At 32.0% G+C, this 22,100-nt stretch overlaps 2 protein-coding genes and 1 pseudogene across 2 annotated transcripts; 2 read left to right on the forward strand and 1 right to left on the reverse strand.

Moving 5' to 3' along the window:
- The first annotated feature begins 1,750 nt into the window (after positions 1–1,750).
- Positions 1,751–2,615, forward strand: LOC131049236 (uncharacterized). The gene is made up of 3 exons (XM_057983280.2): positions 1,751–1,940; positions 2,040–2,128; positions 2,355–2,615. Exons 1-3 carry the CDS (start codon positions 1,917–1,919, stop codon positions 2,503–2,505), a joined length of 264 nt encoding a protein of 87 aa, XP_057839263.1. The 5' UTR covers positions 1,751–1,916; the 3' UTR covers positions 2,506–2,615.
- Positions 2,616–8,249: 5,634 nt separating this feature from the next.
- On the forward strand, positions 8,250–9,130 carry LOC131049240 (uncharacterized). Its single transcript, XM_057983283.2, has 3 exons — positions 8,250–8,273; positions 8,377–8,465; positions 8,951–9,130. The coding sequence occupies exons 1-3, from the start codon at positions 8,250–8,252 to the stop codon at positions 9,102–9,104; spliced, it is 267 nt and encodes an 88-aa protein (XP_057839266.2). The 3' UTR covers positions 9,105–9,130.
- A 2,476-nt stretch (positions 9,131–11,606) lies between these two features.
- Positions 11,607–12,118, reverse strand: LOC131049239 (metacaspase-4-like; annotated as a pseudogene).
- Between the last annotated feature and the right edge of the window lie 9,982 nt (positions 12,119–22,100).

The raw sequence follows: 22,100 nt of genomic DNA on the forward strand, positions 1-22,100 counted from the left end.
AGCCTTTGCAAAGAATCTTTGAGTAAGAGCTAGGGGTTTATCATTGAGATGGGCACCGAGCACCAAATTAATCTATCAAGGACAAAGTAGGAAGGAGGACCTCCAACCGCCTCCTTGAGGCCTACCAATTTTATGACCCGAGTCCCTGTATTCCACAAAGACAAGAAGGTCACCGAGCCAAAAATCTTAACCTCAAAATTCCCCATTAATATATCAAACAAGTTCACTTGAGGCCACAATTTCCCTTTTTTTTGGTTTAGAGAAAGTTAAATTATTCCTTATTAACACCTTCCAATGGAGATATTGATGGCTTTAAAGATCCATTGTGATGCAAGGGCAACACCGTGGCTTTTAAGATCCATAAGACAAAGTCCTCCAAACCTTTTAGGGGTACAACACCATTCCCAAGAGACACAATGTCTCTTCTTACCACCTTTGCCATTTGACCATATAAAATCCCTTAGAATCTTTTCTAGTTTTTTGACCTAATAATTGACAAATAACTAGGTGGATGAATACTATATAGCATGTGAGGAGAGGACCTTCCGTACAACTTGAATACTCCTAGCTAGGGAGAGAAGATGGTTCTACCACTTAACATGTTTCTTCTCCACCTTAGCATAGATTCAATCGCACATTTCTTTTGGAGAGGGGGATATAGCAAAGGGGATTCCCAAATATCTCACAATCTTGGAGGGGCCTGACCAAATCCACCCTTTAGCACCCAACTCTCACTTGAACAATGGTTAATACCATGGTGCTAGGAAGAATTCCCCTCCTTCAACCCTAAACTAAACTTTACGACCAAATAACATATAATATATAACAGATAACCTACATTGGTAGTACAAAGATCATAATCAATTTGAATAGTAATTATTTAGAATATGGGTAGTTTACTATCTTAATCGTAATAGATGAATACGGAATTTTATTAGCCATGGACACATAAAATAGAATAAAAATAGACAAAAATAAATAAATTATTTTTTAATACTTTTTTATTTAAAATGTTTGATCTCTTTAACTTATTATAGAACCATTTTATTTATGACGTACATATATAGTAAACTATTTTATTTACTTAGATTTGACATTTTTATTTTTAAACAAGAACATCATTTTTAAATAATTTTTCTTCCACCGAAATGTTTTTACCCATTAATTAGACCTTTCAGCATAATTAAAAAATTAATATCTCTACTTTATTTTATTATAAAACTATTATATTTACTTTAAAATTAAGAAACTTTACATTTAAAAATATATATACACTGTTCTAATTAAATGCTTCTTCTAAACAATTTTGCCCTGTCATACAAACAATAAGACATTTAAATGTTGTGTTCAATGTCTTCGTAATTAAGCCCAAAAAATCCGGTCAATTAAAGAATATATACCACTCTATTGTATGAAGTAATGGTAAGAATAAATAAATCATCTTTATCTAAAGAGTGTTCTAGATCATCGATTTTTATACTCCATTAAGAAATTCTTTTTCACATGATCAATAAAAATTCAAAAACATCATGAGGCCAAGATTTAAAGGGCAGTCACCATCATTAAAAAGAAGAGCCTCAAATTTTAATAGCTCCCTGATTATGCCCACGGATTGAGCACCCAGAAAATTAAAACAGCCTTTTTAAATGTAACAAACCATCACAAGCCAAGTCAAAACAGAATAAATCACGCACTTAACAATCTTATTTTATTTTTAGTTCATAATTAAAACTATTCTTAACAGCTGGACGATGACAACCGTCTAGAGCCCACTGAATGAAACGGCTTTTTCTGGTTTAGCCCATCGTTTCAAATCTTCCCACAACCCTAAATATATTGTAGGAACGGAAAATTCTTTCCACGTACATTTTTATCTCATCAATCTATTTCAATCTGTGTTGTGTTTCATTAAAGCAATGGGGCGCTGGATAAAACCAGAGGTTTGTCAATTGCCTTGAAAATTTCAGTAATTTTTTCAGTGATATATGTTGTTTAAAGTCAGTTGTAGCATGTTTTAAGCTTAATGGGTATGTATGCAGGTCTATCCACTGTTTGCAGCCACAGGCGTCGCTGTCAGTATGTGTGTATTTCAATTGGTTCGGAACTTGATAACAAATCCTGATGTCAAGTAAGGCTTTTGTAAGATTGAAGGGTTCCTTTTTATGGAGAATTTTAGGTTGTCTTCCAGTTGTTTTATTATCTTGTGTGAAACATGTAGATTTTCATTATAGATATGTGGAGGACAGATTCTTTGATCGGATTGAATTATCTGTAGAATGGTTAAAGAATTTTCGTGGGGTTTTCAATTTGGGTATGAGGAGTTTTGACAGAATTCTGTATGTGTGTGTGTGTAGGATTTCAAAAGAGAATTGTCGCGTTGATGTTCCAGAGAATTGGGAAGAAGGGAAGAGATATGCAGAACATGGTGTGAGAAAGTATGTGCGCGAAAGGGCCCCTGAGATTATGCCTACAATCAACTCATTCTTCGATAACACTTCTAAGTGAACGTCAAATGTTACTGGATAATATCTTATGATTTTTTTATATAATTTTTAATTAAATTTGTCAAAGGGTTATGTTTAATTGATTAAAAAAGTATTGGATTTTATTGTGGATGTTCAAGTTCTAATTTTTAAATAGATACACTAAATTTTTAGTGATTCTTAGATTTTCATTGTTGGTTCTTAGTGTGATTCTAAAAGTGGATTTCCTAGTTGTTTACGTTTTCAACATGATAAAGTATTTTTCATTTGATTTAGTGTCTATTTTGAAAAAATGTTTTCATACATAATAAATCTTGAAAAATGACACAATTTGTTTTAAATTTGGGTTTCTTGTCTTATGTTATCCATTTAACCGTTATACATATGTCTTTACACAAAATATTCATCCTCACTCATATCATCACACATCCTAAAAAATTAGATGCCTGGGTTTTAAGTTTCTAATGTGTTTATTCAAATAAATTCAAAAAAATAAAAAAATATTAAAAACTAGATTTTCTACTGTGTAACCTAACCCCTAAATAAATACCCTTACATATTGTCAATATGATAATTTTATTTTAAGGTGATTACAAATGTACCATTCAATATTCTAGATCTTAAAGTAAGTTAGATTCAAAACCATATCAAACTTTGCATTGATTTGTTATATAGCTAAATAAGTTTCATTATTTTTGTTTTTAATTTTCACATTTAATTACTTGTAATTTTTAAAAAAATATTAATACACATTAATCATAAATAGCTAATCTTATTGAACATATTTTATTTTTTTATAAATTATTTTATTTATTGCACACAATCCCTCTGTCCTTGCTATTATAGAGGACATGTGATTTCTATAAATTTTACTACTCCCCGGTTCCAGTCCGCCCCATAGAATTGTAGGGCCAGGAATGAAAATGAATGAAATAATGGACCATATAATTGTAGGGAGGCTGGTTCAAGCTGGCCCCATAGAATTGTAGGGAACCGAAAGGCCCTACTATTTTATAGGCAAGCTTGAAAAAAAGCTGGAAGAAAACCGAAAGGAATGCTAGATTAATACGCCTGCTAGATCATCTAATATTTTCCTTCTTTTGTGGAGTTGATTAGTACCCATCAATGGTTATTATATAAACCTTTTCCATCCATTCATGCTCCTAATAATGATAATATGGAATACGTGATGATCTATCTTTTTTGATGGACATAATGATATAGTTTTATTCTTCACTTACTCCTACTATTGTTGCATCTCGTTGGGTGAAAACAAAAGTTGTCACAATTTATGGAAAAATTTTAGCACATTTAATTTAAATATTTCAACTATTTTTTTTCCTAATATACATTCTAGATATATTTGGCCAATATCTTTTCTAGATACATGTTGGACATTTTGGTGCAATTTTTTTTTCCAAATGTTTTTTCAAGCATTTAACATTTTTTTCAAACATTTCAAATGTGCTTTTATTAGATTTTAAAAATATTATAATAATTATTATATTATTTTAATTTTCAAATCAATTGCATCAATAGTTGAAGTTGATTCTATTTAGAAAATATTAAATATATTATTATTACTAAATTTAATGCATTTGAAGAGTCAATATTGGTAGTATATTTGAAGAGCCAATATTGGTAGTATATTTGAAGAGCCAATATTGGTAGTATATTTCGAAAATATTAAATATATTATTATTATTATTATTAAATTTAATGCATTTGAAGAGCCAATACTGATAGTAAATTTAATAAGTATAGTATATTTTTAAGGTAAGTAAGCTTTAACAGCTAAAATTTTAATTTCACATTATTTCAAGAAATGTTTTTTTTTTCAACAATCAAATAACTATAACTAAATAAACTATACTAAATTAATTTATTAATCTTTAAAGATAAATCATAAATTACACATATAGAGTTTATATCATTCTAAAATTTATTAAATATATTAATTATATTTATTTCAAGTAAAATTTGAACTTATGTTTACTAAATTTCTTTATAAAAGGATGGTACTCTAAACTCGTGATGATCTTACATCTATAAAGTCATATTTTTTTGGAAAACATATCTCGTCTCATACATGACGAACATTTCATTTTGAATCTATGGATACTAATATTTCATATAATCTTTTTGTACGTATTGATAGATTACGACTTAATGAATATTCATTAGGTATGTTGACTTTATGGATAATTTAGTTTCTCATTTAAAATTATAAGATGACATTATAAGACTTAATAATTAACTTTAAAATGGTGATAATGGTAGGTTGATGTCTTACATGTGAAATGATTATTATTCACTAACTTTTTAAATTATTTACTATTTATGTGAACATAGATAGTGAAAATTTATTGACGTGTAAGTATATATTGAATTAGGTGTTAGAGCTCTACATTGATTCATTTCATTTTTTCTAAATTTATTTTCATATATTTTGATAACAAGATAATATTAAAAAATAATGAATGAATAATGAATGAATAATCAAGAAAACCAACCAAAATCAAGAGACTATATAATCTTATCACAAGCCTTGGACATGCCTGGCTTGATACCTAGAGCAACCTATAAAATGAACATATTCTTAAGTAATCCATTTAAAAAAATCCCCTACTTAATTGATATCACAAAGTCCAAAATCTAGTTTAGATAATAAGAAATAAAATTAGTAATGATATTTTAAGAGACATTACAAAGAGAAAGAGGAAAAAATAGATAAAAATAATTGATCCCTACTTTTTTTTAGGGAAGGTAATAAAAAAAATTGAATTAATAGCTTAAAGAATTTTCTTATTAGTTTAAGATTCCAATATAACATATATAAGACCATCCTTTAAGATATACGAAATCCATCAAGACTAAGAGACATTTATCATCCTTTCTTCATTTGATAAACAACATTTTTCAATTCCTCAAGAGTAATAGGGTCCATAAGAATACTATTTATTTTCTTAGCAGCCAAAGAAGGAAAATAACCTAAGATTACCCTATCCTCATCTACCATAGCTAGACTATTTTCCTTAAGTTAAAAAAATGAAGAACCAATTCCCTATTAATCTACTATTAATCTACTAGATGAAGAATGATAAATTCCTTGAAAAGAGCTGATAGATATATTTGAAAGACATATTTGAAACCACTATCTAGTTTAGCATAAACCAAATTATGAACAATCATATTGTTCTTGAACAAAGCTGAAGAGGAGTCTATCTAACTCAAACCCCTAAGATTCTTTTGAAGATTAAAGGTTTAATTGAAGTCTATCACCAAGATCTAAGGGAATTTTAGGAAAATAAGGAACAAAAAAACTAAATTTGCAACACAAAATATCTTACTATAAATATATTATAGGAGAATTAACATTAGATAAGAAAATAGGATTGATTGAATCAAAATAGATACCCATCAAAAACATAGAAAATTTTCTCATTAACCAATTTAAAAATGTAATTGAACAAGAGTCTCATAGACAAGCTAACCTTCCTACAAAACCCTTAATTTGAAAATTTAATTGAACAAGAGTCTCATAAACAAGCTAACCTTCCTACAAAACCCTTGGCATCTATACATTGGCATTGCCTATCTTTCTAGAGTATATAAGTAGTTAACATTTCCCCACAAAGAATTTAAAACATTGGAGGAAAAATGTGTTAGTCTAATGAATCCCGATAAGATTTGAAAAATACATTTGATGAGGATTATTGCCTAGATCCCTTTTATTCCATGATACAACTATTATTACTTAATACAAAAAAGTGAGATATAAAGTGCTTTACTATCTCTTGATAGCTTTTTCCCTTCATTTTTGGAGATTTTATCTACGAATTTGTAAATAAAAAAATTATCAAAACTAGAATTAAAATATTTTAACTAAAATGATCTTTGGTAAAAAAAATTTTAAAAATATATCTCATTCATTTTCAAATAATGAAACTTCATGTAAATCCATTTAAGTCATCCCCTCATAAATTAATTGGGGCTTTCTTTTACATTAGTTTTAGCCACATATACCCCTAGAAGAAGATGAATATCATCTGATTCTACCTTTGGGAAATTTCTTTAAAGATGTCCATAGACATTACATACACAATATCTAAAAAGAAGAGTCTCATAATATAACTACTAAATTCATTATATACTTCTTAAATTAATCTATATAAATGTTTTTAAAAAATTATTACAATCAACTTCCACATAAATACAAGTAAAAGAAATTACCTTTCTCTCTAGAAGCAAGTGATGAGAAGGGATCAAATATTTCTCAAAGATAATTGTAATAGAATGCAAAGTATTAGGTCTCCATAATTCCATCAAAAGACAAAGAAGATGAATTCAAATAGAAATCTTAAATAGAAGTTTTTCAATTATATCAAACCTCACATGCCAAGATTTAACAAACAAACCAACTATAAGAAGTAAGGTCCTCCCATGACAGCTAAAAGCTGATCAACCATTCTAGTCAGATAGAAGAAAAAAAATTTACTTAATTTTTTTTGGATTAGATTGTGTTTGAATTTTTTATCATCAATGTTTGGAATCACACTCCATGATTCATCATCAGGATGTACAAAGGAATTCCAAGGAGATGAAAAAATTAAGATGATGATGAATCACAAAGTGTAATTTTTTTGAAGATCCACAAACTCATAAATCAAAGGCTGCTCCATCATCAACTGTAACTTTAGAATTAATAATAAGAGTGGGACAAACCTCATTCTTTATCAATCCTTCATCAAATTTAACTTCATAAGTAATTAAAAAAAACATAAGAACATTTTCATGATTAGAAATCATAACCTTATCAACTTGTAGATCCCAAGCCCAAAGTCCATGAAAAACTAGCCAAAAGGGAAGAAGCAGAAAAATAGAACTATCGCAAAAAATGGGACGAAATCATAGCACACGATTGCAAATTATAATTTGGAGTCTACCTTTACATGCAAAAACCCCACATCAAAAAAGCAAACGTAACTCTTCCATTCAACGAATCTAGCCGTCCTCTGCAAAACTCTAATCAGATGAACTTGCTTTTTAGAATCTTCAAATTTATTATTATTATTATTTTATTATTTACTTCAAACCTATCGAGTGAAAAAAATAAAATTCTTTTCACATCCCATTATGACATCGGCTTGCAAAACCTTGCAAAATTACGCACTTTATTTTTTATTAATATTTCTGTATTTATCTCTACCAAGCATTGCTGGGAAAAGCTTATCAAGATTGAATATCCCTTGCATCTTTTGCTTGCTAACAAAACGTGCCTTCCATGTTTACTATATTCTATCACTAATTGGAAAAATAAGTTTTTCTTTATCTAAACAGGATTTCAAAGCTTTGGTTTTTATATTTCTCTAGAGATTTGTTTTCTACATGATCGATGAAAATTCAAACGTCAAGTGGCCAACAAATAAACGGCAGTCAAGATGATGTTTGAGTAGAAAGTATAGGCAGAAATTTTGATTATGCCCACGGTTTGCGCACCAGGAAAACTAAAACAGCCTATCTACCAACGATAACAAGCTAAGTCAAAGAAGATCACCCAGTTGACATTCTTTTTTTTGTCGTCAATAATTAAAACTATCCTAAACATCTGGAAAATGAATCCAACGGCTATTCTGGTTTAGCCCATCGTTTCAAATCCCCATAATCATCAATAAATTGCAGGAGGGAGACCGATTTCCACATTAATTTCATTTTATCTGAACAAACCAAATATCATCTGTGGTGTTTATTTCATTAAAGTCAATCATGGGACGCTGGATGAAACCAGAGGTTTGCCACTTGTTTCTTTAACATTAATAATTTCTCTAATGATTTGTGTTGCCTAAATTTTTACTTTGATATATGTTTTAAGCTTTTATGGGTATGTATGTAGGTATATCCACTTGTAGCAGCCACTAGTGTAGCTGTTACTATGTGTGTATTTCAATTGCTTCAGAATTTGGTAACAAATCCTGATGTCAGGTATGTGTTTTTGATGGGAATAAAATGTAAAATTATTATTTTATTTTATTAATTTTTATTTAGTAAAGGAGAAAACAGGACTACCCTATCTTTATATGAGTTATATGATTGAAACAAAATTGTTTGACTATTCGACTATTGAAGAGATGTTTATATACAAATTACTATATTATTTGTCAAAATGTTTATCATAAATTGTTAATAATTTTTTTTTCATTGTAACATGTTAGGTATAATCTATTTTTATATTACAATTGCTTCTGGATTATACTTTGTAGGAGGTTTTTTTATTTCTGATTTCTTTGAGCTCTGTACTAATCTAGAAACAATTGTAATATTTAATTGTAGATTATGAAAACCTGACATCATTAATTTATTTTCATGTTAAATAAATTAATTTTAACAAATAAAAAATGTTTGACATTTTTTTTTGGATAAGGCTTTCAATTTTGTCATGAAGGTTTAACAGAATTTTATGTGGGTAGAATTTCAAAAGAAAATCGTCACACTGAAGTTCCAATTCTGAATTGGGAAGAGGGAAAGAGATATGCAGAAAATGGAATGAGAAAATTTGTGCGCAAAAGGGCTCCTGAGGTTATGCCTTCTATGACCTCACTCTTCCATAGCACATCTAAGTGAACGTCAAATATCATGAATAAAGTGGAATGTAATCATTGATGCTACAAATGTTTGTGTTTTTGTATTGAAAAAAATATTTGGTTTGTAATGTATAGTAACGTTGAAGCATCTCACAGTGATTGATGCAAAGTTTGGAATACAAATGTTAGTAGGTAACTGTTTATACATAGGGTGGCATATTATTATAAATAGACATTGTTTAAGCTGCAGATTGATTCTTATGGATTAATATTTATCACCTCTTCTTAAGATCAGCCATATTACTTCACTATTTGTTATGAGTGGGTTGTTATTACAATTCCAGAACTACACCTGCAGGAAGAAGAATTCATAAAGAGAATTAGAACAAGGGTATATAAAAAATTATCATAAATTGGAGTTTTTCCTAATATATTAAATTATATGACCGTTGATTCAAATTGAACAGTGCTTTTCTTAATATATTAAATTAGATGACGATGGAATCGATTGAACAGTAATTTGGAGTGCGAGATATGAATACATAAAGATTGACGGATGGATGGAAACTATGCAGTTGAGTTATGGTAAATATATATTGTGATGTTGATGAATGAAAAGGGAAGATAGGATTTAAAAGAGAGACTGACATAGAGACTGAAACAAAGATAAAGCATGAATGAATAAAGTGTATTTTAGGATCCAGGGAAGTTATAGATAAAACATGCATAAGGTGTATTTGCGAATAAAGTATACGATGGATTTATTTAATTTACAGTTGGCTTTAAAGTAATTTTATTTTAAAAGTTAATTATGTATAAATTTATATATATTCTTGTAATGTAAAGGGTGTGCACATGAAAGTTGGAGAAAAGAGTAAAGTATACAGATATATTAAACTATTTCAAAATAGTTCAGAATTATTATTATTTGGATTTGAAGATTTATTTGAAGTAAATTAGAATTATTACATTTTTAAAAATAATCAGTCCATAGCACGTCTAAGTGAACGTCAAATATCAACGAATCAAATCCTTGATGCTACAAATGGTATGGAAAAATTTATTTATTAATGAATTAATTATCACGTGTTCTTAAGATCAGCCATATTACTTTGCTATTTGTTATGAGTGGATTGTTATTACACTTCCAGAATCACATCTGCAGGAAGAAGAATTCATAAAGAGAATTAGAACAAGGGTATATTAAAATTATCTTAAAGTGGTGTTGTTTAATTTAAATTATATGACTATGGATTCATATTATCTTAAAGTGGTGGTGTTTAATTTAAAGGGTATATTAAAATTATCTTAATGACTATGGATTCATTTTACACAGTAATTTTGAGTGCAAAATATGAATACATAAAATTGATTGACTGAAAACATGAATAGTAGACTATTTTAAATAGTTCAAAATTATCATTAGTTTGGATTTGACGTAAATTGTAATTATTAGAATTCTTAAAATAATAGATGGATCACTTTTATTCTCAATGATTTAAACGTATTAGTTTCTCCTTCAAATTATAGGGAGGGTGTTGTTTTAATAAGTGAATAAATTTGTTAACTACAACCAATGAAAATTAAGAAATAAAATTTTCAAAATTCTTAAATATTTGAGGATGAATATTAAATCTTTTATAGATAATAAAAAAAAAAAACATTTTATCAAGTGACTGATCATATTTGAAACCCTACAAAATGTGGAAAAGACCTTAATTTTGTGGAGGCATAATGAAACTATTTCTAATGACAAGTATACTAACTTATTTACCAAATTTTCCACTTGCAATGAAAACTAAATTGTCATATTTTTGTTAATTTAAATGAGCAAGAAAAAACATATAATCAACACAAAATAGTAGAAAGAAAATAACACAACAAAGACACTAGACATGAATTTATAGTGGTACACCATAAAGGCTATGCCCACTATCAAGAAGGGAAAACTCTTTATTGATCATTACCAATGAGTCTACATAAATGGACTCCACACAACCATTTATACAATCACATCCAATTGTGAAACCAAGAGTTAGGTGAATGCCAATAGTCATATGACCATTGGGCTTCACATTCCCAACAATCTCCCCCATGAAGGCCAACTAGTATAGCCATGTAGTGTGAAATCCATGCTTCCATTTCAAAAATCACATTACAACTAGCTTGCAATATTTTAGCTTTGTGAACTCTTGTTCACATAAACTTTAGATTAGCCTTTTCCAAATCAAATCAGAGTTAAAAATATTTTCTCCTACTACTCTTTAAGGCACAAACTCACTCATAAATACACAATCAGGAATAAAATTATCTCTTTGTCCTGGGGCTTTAACAAAAAAATCGTCCAGAACAACCCATGAAAATGTCTCCTATATCTACCTTAAACACAATTTCTTATTATATTAGCAACATCTTCATCAGGAAGGTTGAGTTTAATCTGGTCCTCCCTTAAATTCAAAAATTCTTTCCCTATATCGTCCACTGAGTATATCACCTCTGTGATGTCCATGAGGTATATCACTACAAAATTAATTTTTGGCTTCTATTCCTCATTAAATTTGGCTTCCCTCTCCTTATTCCTATTCATATAACTCTCTCCAATTTGTTCCTTTGAGTTCTCAATTAGACCTCCACTATGGAAAGAATTAAAAACTATTGTTAAGATACATTCACTTGGGACCTTCTCAATGAATTCACAAAAATCAGCATCTATGATAAGATTCATGTCGGTAGGAATGATGCATTAATTATAGCTGGTATCATCTTCATCACCGTTTCAATAGGCAAGCGAACACCATGGCCACTGTAGTGAAAAAAAACACATCTTGGCCCCAGGCTCTGCACCTTCTACCACGATCATCTAGATTCTTCTAATGTTGGCCCTTGTGTTCTCTTTGAACCTATCATCCGTGTCGATCATTACAATTATATTTTCTAGGAATCCAAATTGATCAATCAGGCAACTATACATTCTCTTCACATCATTACACATTCCTTCAATTTCACCTTGGTTCCAAGGTAATTACATCTAGCCAGTACAACCTTCTTAGCCATCATAATCAAATCAATCAAATCTCCCTAAATGATTGTCCCAAACTCCATTGAAAATCTCTCTACAAATACAACAACATAGGACTTGTTTGTTCCTCAATAGTTTCAACCACTATGAAATCCTTTGGCTATCGAATTACAAAACCACAACCCCTGCCATTATATGGTTCATCTTCCACCACCACAATCTAGTTGGTCATCTCCAGGAAATTGAGTAGCACCTATTGAAGAACATAGATGGACACTAAGAGGGGGGTGAATCAGTGTATTTATAAAAGAATTATAAACTAAGTGTGCAGATATTAAGAATTCAATGCAAATGAGAACACACACACACACACACAAGAAACAACCCACAACACAAGATTTACGAGGAAAACCCATAGTGGGAAAAAACCTTGGTGAGAAATGTTGTTGGAGTCTATTGCTCCAATCCAACCTCACAATAAATAACAAATTAAAATGTTTAGGGCACCAACCTAAGGAGCACCAACCCTTGATTTTATGAGCACTTACTCAAAGGAGCACCTACCCCTTCTCTTAGCACCCACTCAGATATTTACAATGATTATCAAAGTTTGCAATGTAGTGATAAAACCTTGTTACAAATGAGTTTTGTAACACTTACAAATTTCTCATATCTTGAGAATGAATTTCTCTACATGCTAAAGTTCTTCCTTTGTTTGGTTGTCTTCTTCTCTCTTCTACAACTTCACCTTGCAAAATACTCTATTCTTGCTCTCTCTCTACTTCTATAGATTGCTCTTTTTTCTCTCGGCAGCAACAACGCACTTTCTACACTTCTTCACTACACACCCTATACTAGCCTAGTTGAGACTTCTTTATTTCCACCTCTATCTCTATCTCAACAGCTACACCTACCAATGTCAAATATCATCACATCTTCTACAGGATTCAATCGACTCTATATACCTCTAATTTTTCCTCCACTACAAAATTTAAATATTTTATTCAAGTCGATTATCTTGGAGAATTGCACTTCTAGAGATTTTATTCTTTGTCTTGAATATGATCTCAATTTTTTCACCTGTAGTAAATGCATCCTATCTTTCTTCAGATCATTCTTTGTACTTAGATTACTAATTTTAGTGATCTTTCTTTGCTCAAAACAATTTGGAATCCTTCCTTGAGCCACACAACCATCCTGCAAGTCAGTCACTATTAATGCATTCTCCATCCTCTGTCGACCTACCTTGAAAGGAGTGACAACTACCTCCATCATCGCTGACTTTTGCATATCTGATTCGTTCTTTGTCCACCAGGGAGCCTCATGTCTTCATTTTCTTTGTCTAGATCACTCGGTCAAGGTTGATCAACTGCCACATTATACTTTGTGACTATCGGCATGCACATATGTCATCAAAAGTCTTCTTAATCGACATCCAAGTCACATGGTCAACCTTGGTCAACAACCATGTGGACTATCGGGCTATACAGAGCCATCAAACTCTATATGGTGACTAACATTTGTGTTATGCGTATCTCAGATATGTTTGCAGGATGGCGAGAGCCACTAACTACTTTCTCTTCATTAGCCTGCATCATTATTCTCAAACCCCTTTTCCTCGTGTGGGTTGGCGGGATGCACTATATTTAATTTGTCTTTCCCCACAAGAGTTTCATCCTCTGGCTATTGGCATTCCGAGATAGCGGGGTCCTTCACTTATGTTATCCCATAGGGTCATCTTCAAGTCTATTTTACTCATGTGGGCTAGTAGGATGTATTAGCCATCCTGCATCTTGATGCCCTGCGGACTCCTTTTTGTCTATGCTTCCTAGCTGCAGGATAGCGGGGACATGGTTTATTTTTTTCTTACTTACCCTGCATGAATTTTTGTCCTTGATATTATACAATGTGGGACTATGGGAGACATCTCTTTCTTCTCCTTCTATTACCTTGCACAACCATTTCTTCTCACGTTTTGACGACATGGGATAGTGAGGAGCTTCATGCTTCAATGTTGTGTTATCTCGTGAGATATTTTTGTTGTTGTCCATCTTGTTGTAGGATAATGGGAGTGACCTCTTACCTTTATCCTTATTAGCCCACATGGTTATATCACCATGGCCTTCTATAGTGTGGAGTAGCGAGATACACCATTTGCCTTCGATTTTATTTTCCCACAAGGTCTCTTTCATTCACTCGAGCACACCATGGGATCCCACATACATACATCATCTTCTTGATGGACCAATGCACAGTTGCCAAATGAACTTCAAAGCACATGAGGAGGGCCCACTTGACACAAACTATTTTTCATCAAGACATGACAACCACAACATTGAAGACAAATTATGTCATATAACAATAAAGCTTGATGAAGTAAGAAGATGGTTTTGTCGAATTGTCATCTTACACCAAAAATCATCGTCGCTGAGATAAAAGCCTTGTCTAACCAAAAAAATTCCATTGAAGGGTTTTTACCTCTACAACCTACATCTTTTATGTAACATAACATGACGTTTTATGCATGACTGCATAACCTACAAGTTATGTGCTTCTCCTGTCTTCATGTTATGTACACCTACTATCTACTTCTTTGCAACCTATTGTCATCTCTGTTACTTTTGTTGACATCAATGACAACAATTTCAACAATTTCCCCCATTGGCATTGATGTCATCACACTTGTATGCAATTTCTCCCCCTTTGACAACAAAGGAAAAGGGCCGAATAGACAACACACTCTTCTCCCCCCATGATCATTTGAGTATCCATGTATCACCTGAAGGCTAGATGAACCATTATTACAATATAAAAAAGCAGTGCCAATACTGCTTATAAAAATTTCTGATCTCCCCCTAAGACCAATCATGAGTTTCCAAGGTGGGAAGTGTAAAACAATAGGCTCCCCTTGAACCACAAACTACATAAAAAATGCTTGTGTTGAAGGAGGGTGGAAGAACACCCAATTTCTATCTCAGGTATTCAAACTTGTCCTTTGGCAATGGCTTAGTGAAGATATTAGAAACTTATTCAACTTGTTCATTCTGTGGCCATAAAATTTCCCTTTTAAATCTCCACAACAAACTCCTTTTCCTTACCACAGCCTCTTGGGCTCTTTTGTATCCTCTTTATACACCTCATTGACTTATGACTAGCTTCACGATATTTGTCCATGGAACTAAACAAATTTTTTGTAGAACCTACAAAATCCCCATTAGAAAAAGGAACTTATATTGCCTCCTCTTCACCACATATGGCCTTATCCTATTTAATTTCCATTCTTCTACTATGCCAAAAAAACACCCATGCACTAACTAGTATGGCACTGATTTCCATCATTACTCTTTTAGCCTCCCATATTATCATATGAACACTCCCATGCTATTCATTTGTTGAATATGTGACTACAATGTTATCACTCCCTTATGTGACAACAACATTCTCCATACTATCCTTAATCCTTGGCAATCTTGTGCATTTTTGCTAGTGTGCTTACTCTACTATTGCCTCCTTCCTTTTCCTACAAATGCCTAATTGTTCCATGGAAAATCTATTGTTTTAATGACACTTTCCTCTTTCATATATCTTATGGATATGAGTTGATTACACACATCTCTTGTTATTGTGAGTGCTTTGAAATATGGCCACAAGTGTAGTATGCACTATGATGACTACTTTGCAGATATTTGCAAGTCCATGATCATCTCAAAATGACCTATTTCATACCTTGGAACCATGCCAATTCACATGTATAGGGATCCTAATATATTAGTTGTAATGTGTATATAAATGCAAACATGTATGTAATGTATGACACAAATATACATATATATTTATATGTATATACATACATACATGCATGTAGATTTAGACATACATATATATACATACATTTTTACATCCATACATACATATAAATGTATGTAATCATGAATATCTATACATATATGTATTATGATATGTGTGTGTGTGTGTGTGTTTTGTTTGTGTATGTATTGTTAACATTAACAATTCTGAACGTTTTAATAACCTTAAAATTTGTTAGCATAATCAAACATATGTATGTTGAAGTAGTGCATTTAATTTTTTAGAATTAAAATTAAAACTAAAATAGAAACTTTTTTTTATCAACAAAGGGCTATAGCCAACAAATAAGTATATTAATAATAAACAGAGAATACATCGAAAGGAAATAGTTTAAATTTTGAAAGACGAAACCAAAAAATATTACAAAAAGTCTAGAAAAATAGCTAGCCAAACCAGAAGTTCAAGAGATAAAGAGATAAAAGATTTAATTGATCTATCAATTCAAAATACCAAAATATGCATAGCAAAAATGAGATAGCTACTAAAAAGATTAGCCATCTGAGGATGGAGAACCTAGGATGGAAGCAGAATCAATCGTCAACCCAATTAGACTAGTTGGAATGCGTCTGCCCCATTCAAGATGCTTTGTCTTGGGAAAGAACTCAACCACATGATCTGGTTCAACACCATTTTTGGCCCAAATGTCTCAAAGCTCCTCAACCCATTCCTTCATTTGAGGCAAATTGAGAAAATCCAAAAAACTGAAGGAAATTTTCTATCCAATCATCTCTGTCTATTTTGCTCTACTTGAATAGAGCCCATAGAAAATTAGCATTTTTCTTCACACTTAACTATTGTATTTGAAGTCCCTCATGTCCTTAGTGTATAATATTGGGAATCTATGCAGTTTCTTTCCATTCTTGAAAGTAACTTTGAAATCTATTGGCGGAGGGATTGTTAAATCATTACCAATATTCCAGAGGACTTGGTCTAGGCCCCCGAAAAGGATGGGTTTGAAGACCATCCTACAAAGGATCTCAGCTTTGGACTTTGGAAGGCTGAAGTGAAGCAGGGTTGCAAGAAAAACCATTGGAATTTTAGTATTCACTCTATAATTATGGTTAGTCTGCAAGAAAAGATGACCCAAAATGAGTTTAACCACCCTAGATATCACGAAATGACAATGCAGCAGGACCTCTTGCATTCTTTTCTCAATGATTTGCCCAATAAAATTCAATTGCCTTTTAGATGATATCAGACAAATGGGAGAATCCATTGGCAAGTGCTCGAACCAACCCTACAAACAACTAAAAATATAGGAGAGAGCCAACAAAGGAAGAGGAAATAATGACAATGCAAGGAATGAAATGAAGCTTGCTAAGGACAACAAATACAAAATACCGAGAGAAAGTAATCCCTTTACTTCATCTTTCAAATCTCATAATTGCTAATTCTTGAATATAGAACCCCACCAACTTTATCGGTTATAAAACCTTATATATTTATCCAACCAATGTCAACATCCTCCAAAATCCATGGCTAAAGAGGTGAAGAGCTTAACTAAATAAAGTAGACTATTCTGGAAGATAGAATAATAAGCAAAAAAGTGCCTCATGATAGGACATATAAGAGGGCCAATGGAAAGGACCACAAGCCAAGAAAAAGTTGGCAGAAGAGGTGAGATCCACCCACTACAAAATTAATGCATTTTCCTTTCATATTTTATGTAGTAAGAATTTCTAACAGACATATGCCATTAATGAAGACAAAGAAGCCTAAGTCATTTCAAAAAACTTTAATGGGAAGAAGCCTTAACCCTAGAAAATTTTAAAGCTAATTGAACTTAAAGCCAATGGGGAGAAAGTAAAAAATCTCATTGGCTTTAAATCATACCAAGAGAGTTTCTTCAAAATTCTTCTCCTTTCCATCCTCAATGACTATTTCCTTTAGTATGATTTATATATTTTTCAAAATGTCCATCTGCTCCTCTATTTTCTAGAGCATCTGCCAAAGTATTGGCTTCTCTATAGACATGATTACTGATAAAAACTTGAAAGGCCTTAAGAAGCTTAATAGCTCTTCTTAGTAATGCGTAGAGTTTCTAATTTAGGGCTAAACCAGATCTTAAAGTATTTATTATAATTGTTGAATCTCCTATAACTTCTTGGATATTGAAAGAATCCATATTGTTGATCTTCTTTTTTTGGAATACTCTTCTCCCCCCCCCCCCCCCTTGGCCCTACAAAGGAGGGAATATTTAATCCATACCAGCGTAAAACCATATTACTATCCCACTAACAAAAGTGAGAGTTTTTCCTATGGAGTTTGATAATCCCACTATTAATTACTTCCACTATAGTTGCTTCCAATCTATTTATCAACCTTTCCCATGAAATTTTTTCCCCTCTAAATACTCTTTTTTTCCTCTCCTTCCATATTTCCAAGATAGTGATTGAGTGTGAAGAAGTCCATAAGGAATGAAAGAGGCTTGAAGAATTTATAAGTCCACAAATTATGAAAGAGGCTCAAAGAATGCATATTTGGCCAACTTTTAAAAACACACAATATATCATTTGGGAGATTAGTCAGCCAACCTAATTTAGCATAAAACCATTGCCAACATTTAGCTACAAAGGGACAAGAAAGGAGGATATGATTTGATGGATTCTCCCTCATTCTCACAAAGAACATATTTTGAGGGCCCTGCTTAACCCATTTTTTTTAACCATTCTACTATTAAAATCCTTCCTTGAAGAGATACCCAAGTTAAAAAACTTGCTTTTGGGAGGTAATTTTTGTCCCAACAAAGAGAAATGGGGATTTTGGTTTTCTTGAACTTCTGTTTTTGGACAATTGTTTCATACCCATCCTTTGAATTATATATTCCTGAATTTGCCCGTAGCTAGATAAAGAAATCCAAACCTTCTTTAAAGATTAAAGATCTCTATTTGAGGATGTCCTTACTTGATCTGAGGTTTCCTCCTTAACAGTCTGCAATACACCAAAATCTTTCCACTTCTAACCAAGAGTTTAATTCTTCTCATCCTTAGTTATGTAGTCTTTAAGATAAAGTCCCCAACTATTTTATGAAATTCCTTTAAGGAGAGTGGGGTCCAAAATTTCACTTTACTTCCTTCTCTAACATTCCAAGATAGCTTTTCCGAGATCAGGTCCCTACAACTTAGTATAAAATTCCACACTCTGGATCCTTTAGGAGGGTTGATAGTTCAAAAGATTCCTTCTAGGCTCATATCTTCCAAGTATTTACCTTTCATGATCCTCACCCATTTCCTACTGGGATCACTATATATCTTCCAAGATAGTTTAGCTCCAAGGGCTTTATTTTGCCAAAGTTGATTCCTTAGACCTACTCCTCCATGATTTTTGGGTTTGCAAATTTTGTTCCATGCTATCACCTTTTTTCAGCTGCCCCTTGCCAAAAGAAAGATCTCATTTTATTGATAAGGTTGTCATTAGCACCAATTGACAATGATAAGCATGACATTAAATAAATTGGAATGACTGAAAGAATTGTTTTCAACATAATGATTTTGCCTGCCCAAGAGATCCATTTTAATTTCCATGAATCCATTTTCTTATCCATCTTTTGATCCAATGGATCCTAGAATTTTGTGAATCTTATGCCTTTATCTATAGGTAAGCCATGATAAATGCATGGCAATATCCATTTTTTAAAATTAAGATGGGCAAGGATTTCAAGTTCCATTTCAATTTTTGCATTGAAGAAAAATATTTCTGATTTCCCTTTATTGATCACTTGACATGATACAGAGGCATAGGCCGTCAAAAATGATCTTAAATTTTGATTGCCAGACAACATTGTGTCATCTGCAAACTGTTGATGTGTGATTGCCTCCACTACATTTGTAATCTTAATCCCTAAAATACTTCCTTTATCCAACTTTCTAAAAAGTCAAAGGCTTCCAAACACTTGCATAAGAATATCTAATCCACTTTGTCTTAAGCCTTGCTAATGTCCAATTTAATCAGCATACTAGGATGCTTGTTCACTTGTAGGGAGTTAATGGCTTCCTGAGCTATAATCACTCCATCCAAAATGGATCTCCCTGGGACAAACCTAGTTTGTTCTTCTAAAATGATATTAGGAAGAACCTCCTTTAATCTATTTGCTAATTTTTTTGAAAAGATCTTATAAAGGGTTTTGCACAAGGAAATAGATCTGAAATCTCCCAATTTAGAAGCCTTCTCATTTTTTGGAATTAAATATATAAAAGTGTGACTGATTTCCTTCAAAAATCTACTTGAGTTTCTCGCTGCTTCTAAAGCATGTATAAGCTCTTGGCCAATAATCGACCAACATCTTTGAAAAAAGCATGCAGGGACACCATTTAGCCCTGTAGATTTATCTCAGTGCATTTGGTTAAGATTGTTCTCTACTTCTTGAAAATATATCCTTTTGTTAAGGATAGAGTTTTCTTCATCTGATAAAATCTCTGGGATGTTTCTCAGAAACTTCTATTAAGGACCTAAATTTGAACCCTCCTAGTTATTTAAAATGTCTATAAAATAAGCTACTAATTTGTTTGAGATTTCCACTAGGTCTTCAGTACTAGCTCCTTGATTATCCTCAATTCTCACTATTTTGTTAATTGGCCTTCTTTGTTTGGTGGTATTATGAAATAAATTCTAATTTCTATCTCCTTCTTTAAGCCAAGTATCTCTTGATTTTTGCCTCCAATAAATCTCTTCTTTTGCTAGGATTTCTTCATAACCCTATAATAACTCTTTATCCTTGTGAAATCTAGTTTGATCCATCCCAAGATCTAAAAATTCTGAATTGAGGAGCTCCATTTTCTTTTTCAACTCTAAGTTTTTCTTGAAAAATATTTAAGTTTTCTTTGTTCCAAAGGTGAAGTTTTTTCTTGATCCTTTTCAATTTTGAGTTAAAACAAAACAATTTTGAACCCTCAAAACTTTCTTCATTCCACCATTTCTTGATTAGTGAATCAAAGGCTTGGTCCCTCATCCACATTTTCTTAAATTAGAAAGGACAATTAATTGGTTTCCTATCCCCTGCAATCAAGAGATGAATTGCATAATGATCTAAGCTTGAGACAAATAATATTAATGATTTCATTGTGAAAGAAACTTTAGAAAGGTCTCCTTTAGAGAAGAATTTGCCCAATTTCACTGCTATGTAACTAAAATCTTGTCTCCTATTATTCCAAGTGAAAACTCTTTTTGATAGTTCAATGTCTAGAAGGTTATCTCTTCTAACCCAATCTCTAAGGTATTTTTGAGATTGGGATTCCCTCTGAATACCTCCAAACTTTTCTAAAAGATGAAGAATTGCATTAAAATCTCCGCCAATCACCATATCTTGATGAGGGTAATTATTCATAATCCTTTATATTTCCTCCCATAAGGATAATTTCAAATTGTTTTGGATGGGTCCATAAATGTTGATGATGTTGATACTAATGTTCTCCTAAAAGTTGACAATGTATCCATGAATCCAATTTTTGTCTGATGAGTGAATTTGAAAAGAAATTTTCCTTGGATTCCACAAAAGAGCCATCCCTCCCATTGCACCTATAGCATCCACTGAGGCCTACTCCCAATAGCCCATCTTTTTCATGAAAGAGGAAATCTAGTATTTGTCTAATTTAGTCTCCTACAATAAAACCACCTCTAGTATGATCCTTTTAATACTTCTCCTAACTAATGTTTGTTTTGAGGGAGCATTAAGTCCCCTAACATTCCAAGAGATTATCTTCATTATTAGGGGAAAATGGAAGACCCTTTATCTTTGCTCCAAAGATCTGAAATTGTTAATTGATTCCAAACTTCCCCATCAAAGTGTCTTAGTGTTTCCAAAGATTTCCTACCCCTTCTCTTCTTTGGGGATTGACCATACTCAAGTTTCAGTTTAGAAGAATGTTATTGCATGATGCCAAAAGATTCCAATGCTTATTGCCCATTAAGGATTATCCCTACCTCTAAGCATGTTTGGGAGAACTCTATCTCATTCTCAGTTGTCTCATTCATGTTCAAAATTTTCTTAATGAGATTTTGTTTCTGAAGCCATGATTCCTCAAATTCTCCTTTTTATGGAGAAGAAATGCCTAAGAAATCACAACTATTGTCAATTCTCCAATCAAAGGAGAGGAGTGAGAAAATTTTCCCTAATCTAAATTCAATCCTGATGGGGGGCTCAAAAGAGGAAGA

This window comes from Cryptomeria japonica, chromosome 8 (genome assembly GCF_030272615.1).
Source record: "Cryptomeria japonica chromosome 8, Sugi_1.0, whole genome shotgun sequence".
NCBI classification, from domain to species: Eukaryota; Viridiplantae; Streptophyta; class Pinopsida; order Cupressales; family Cupressaceae; genus Cryptomeria; species Cryptomeria japonica.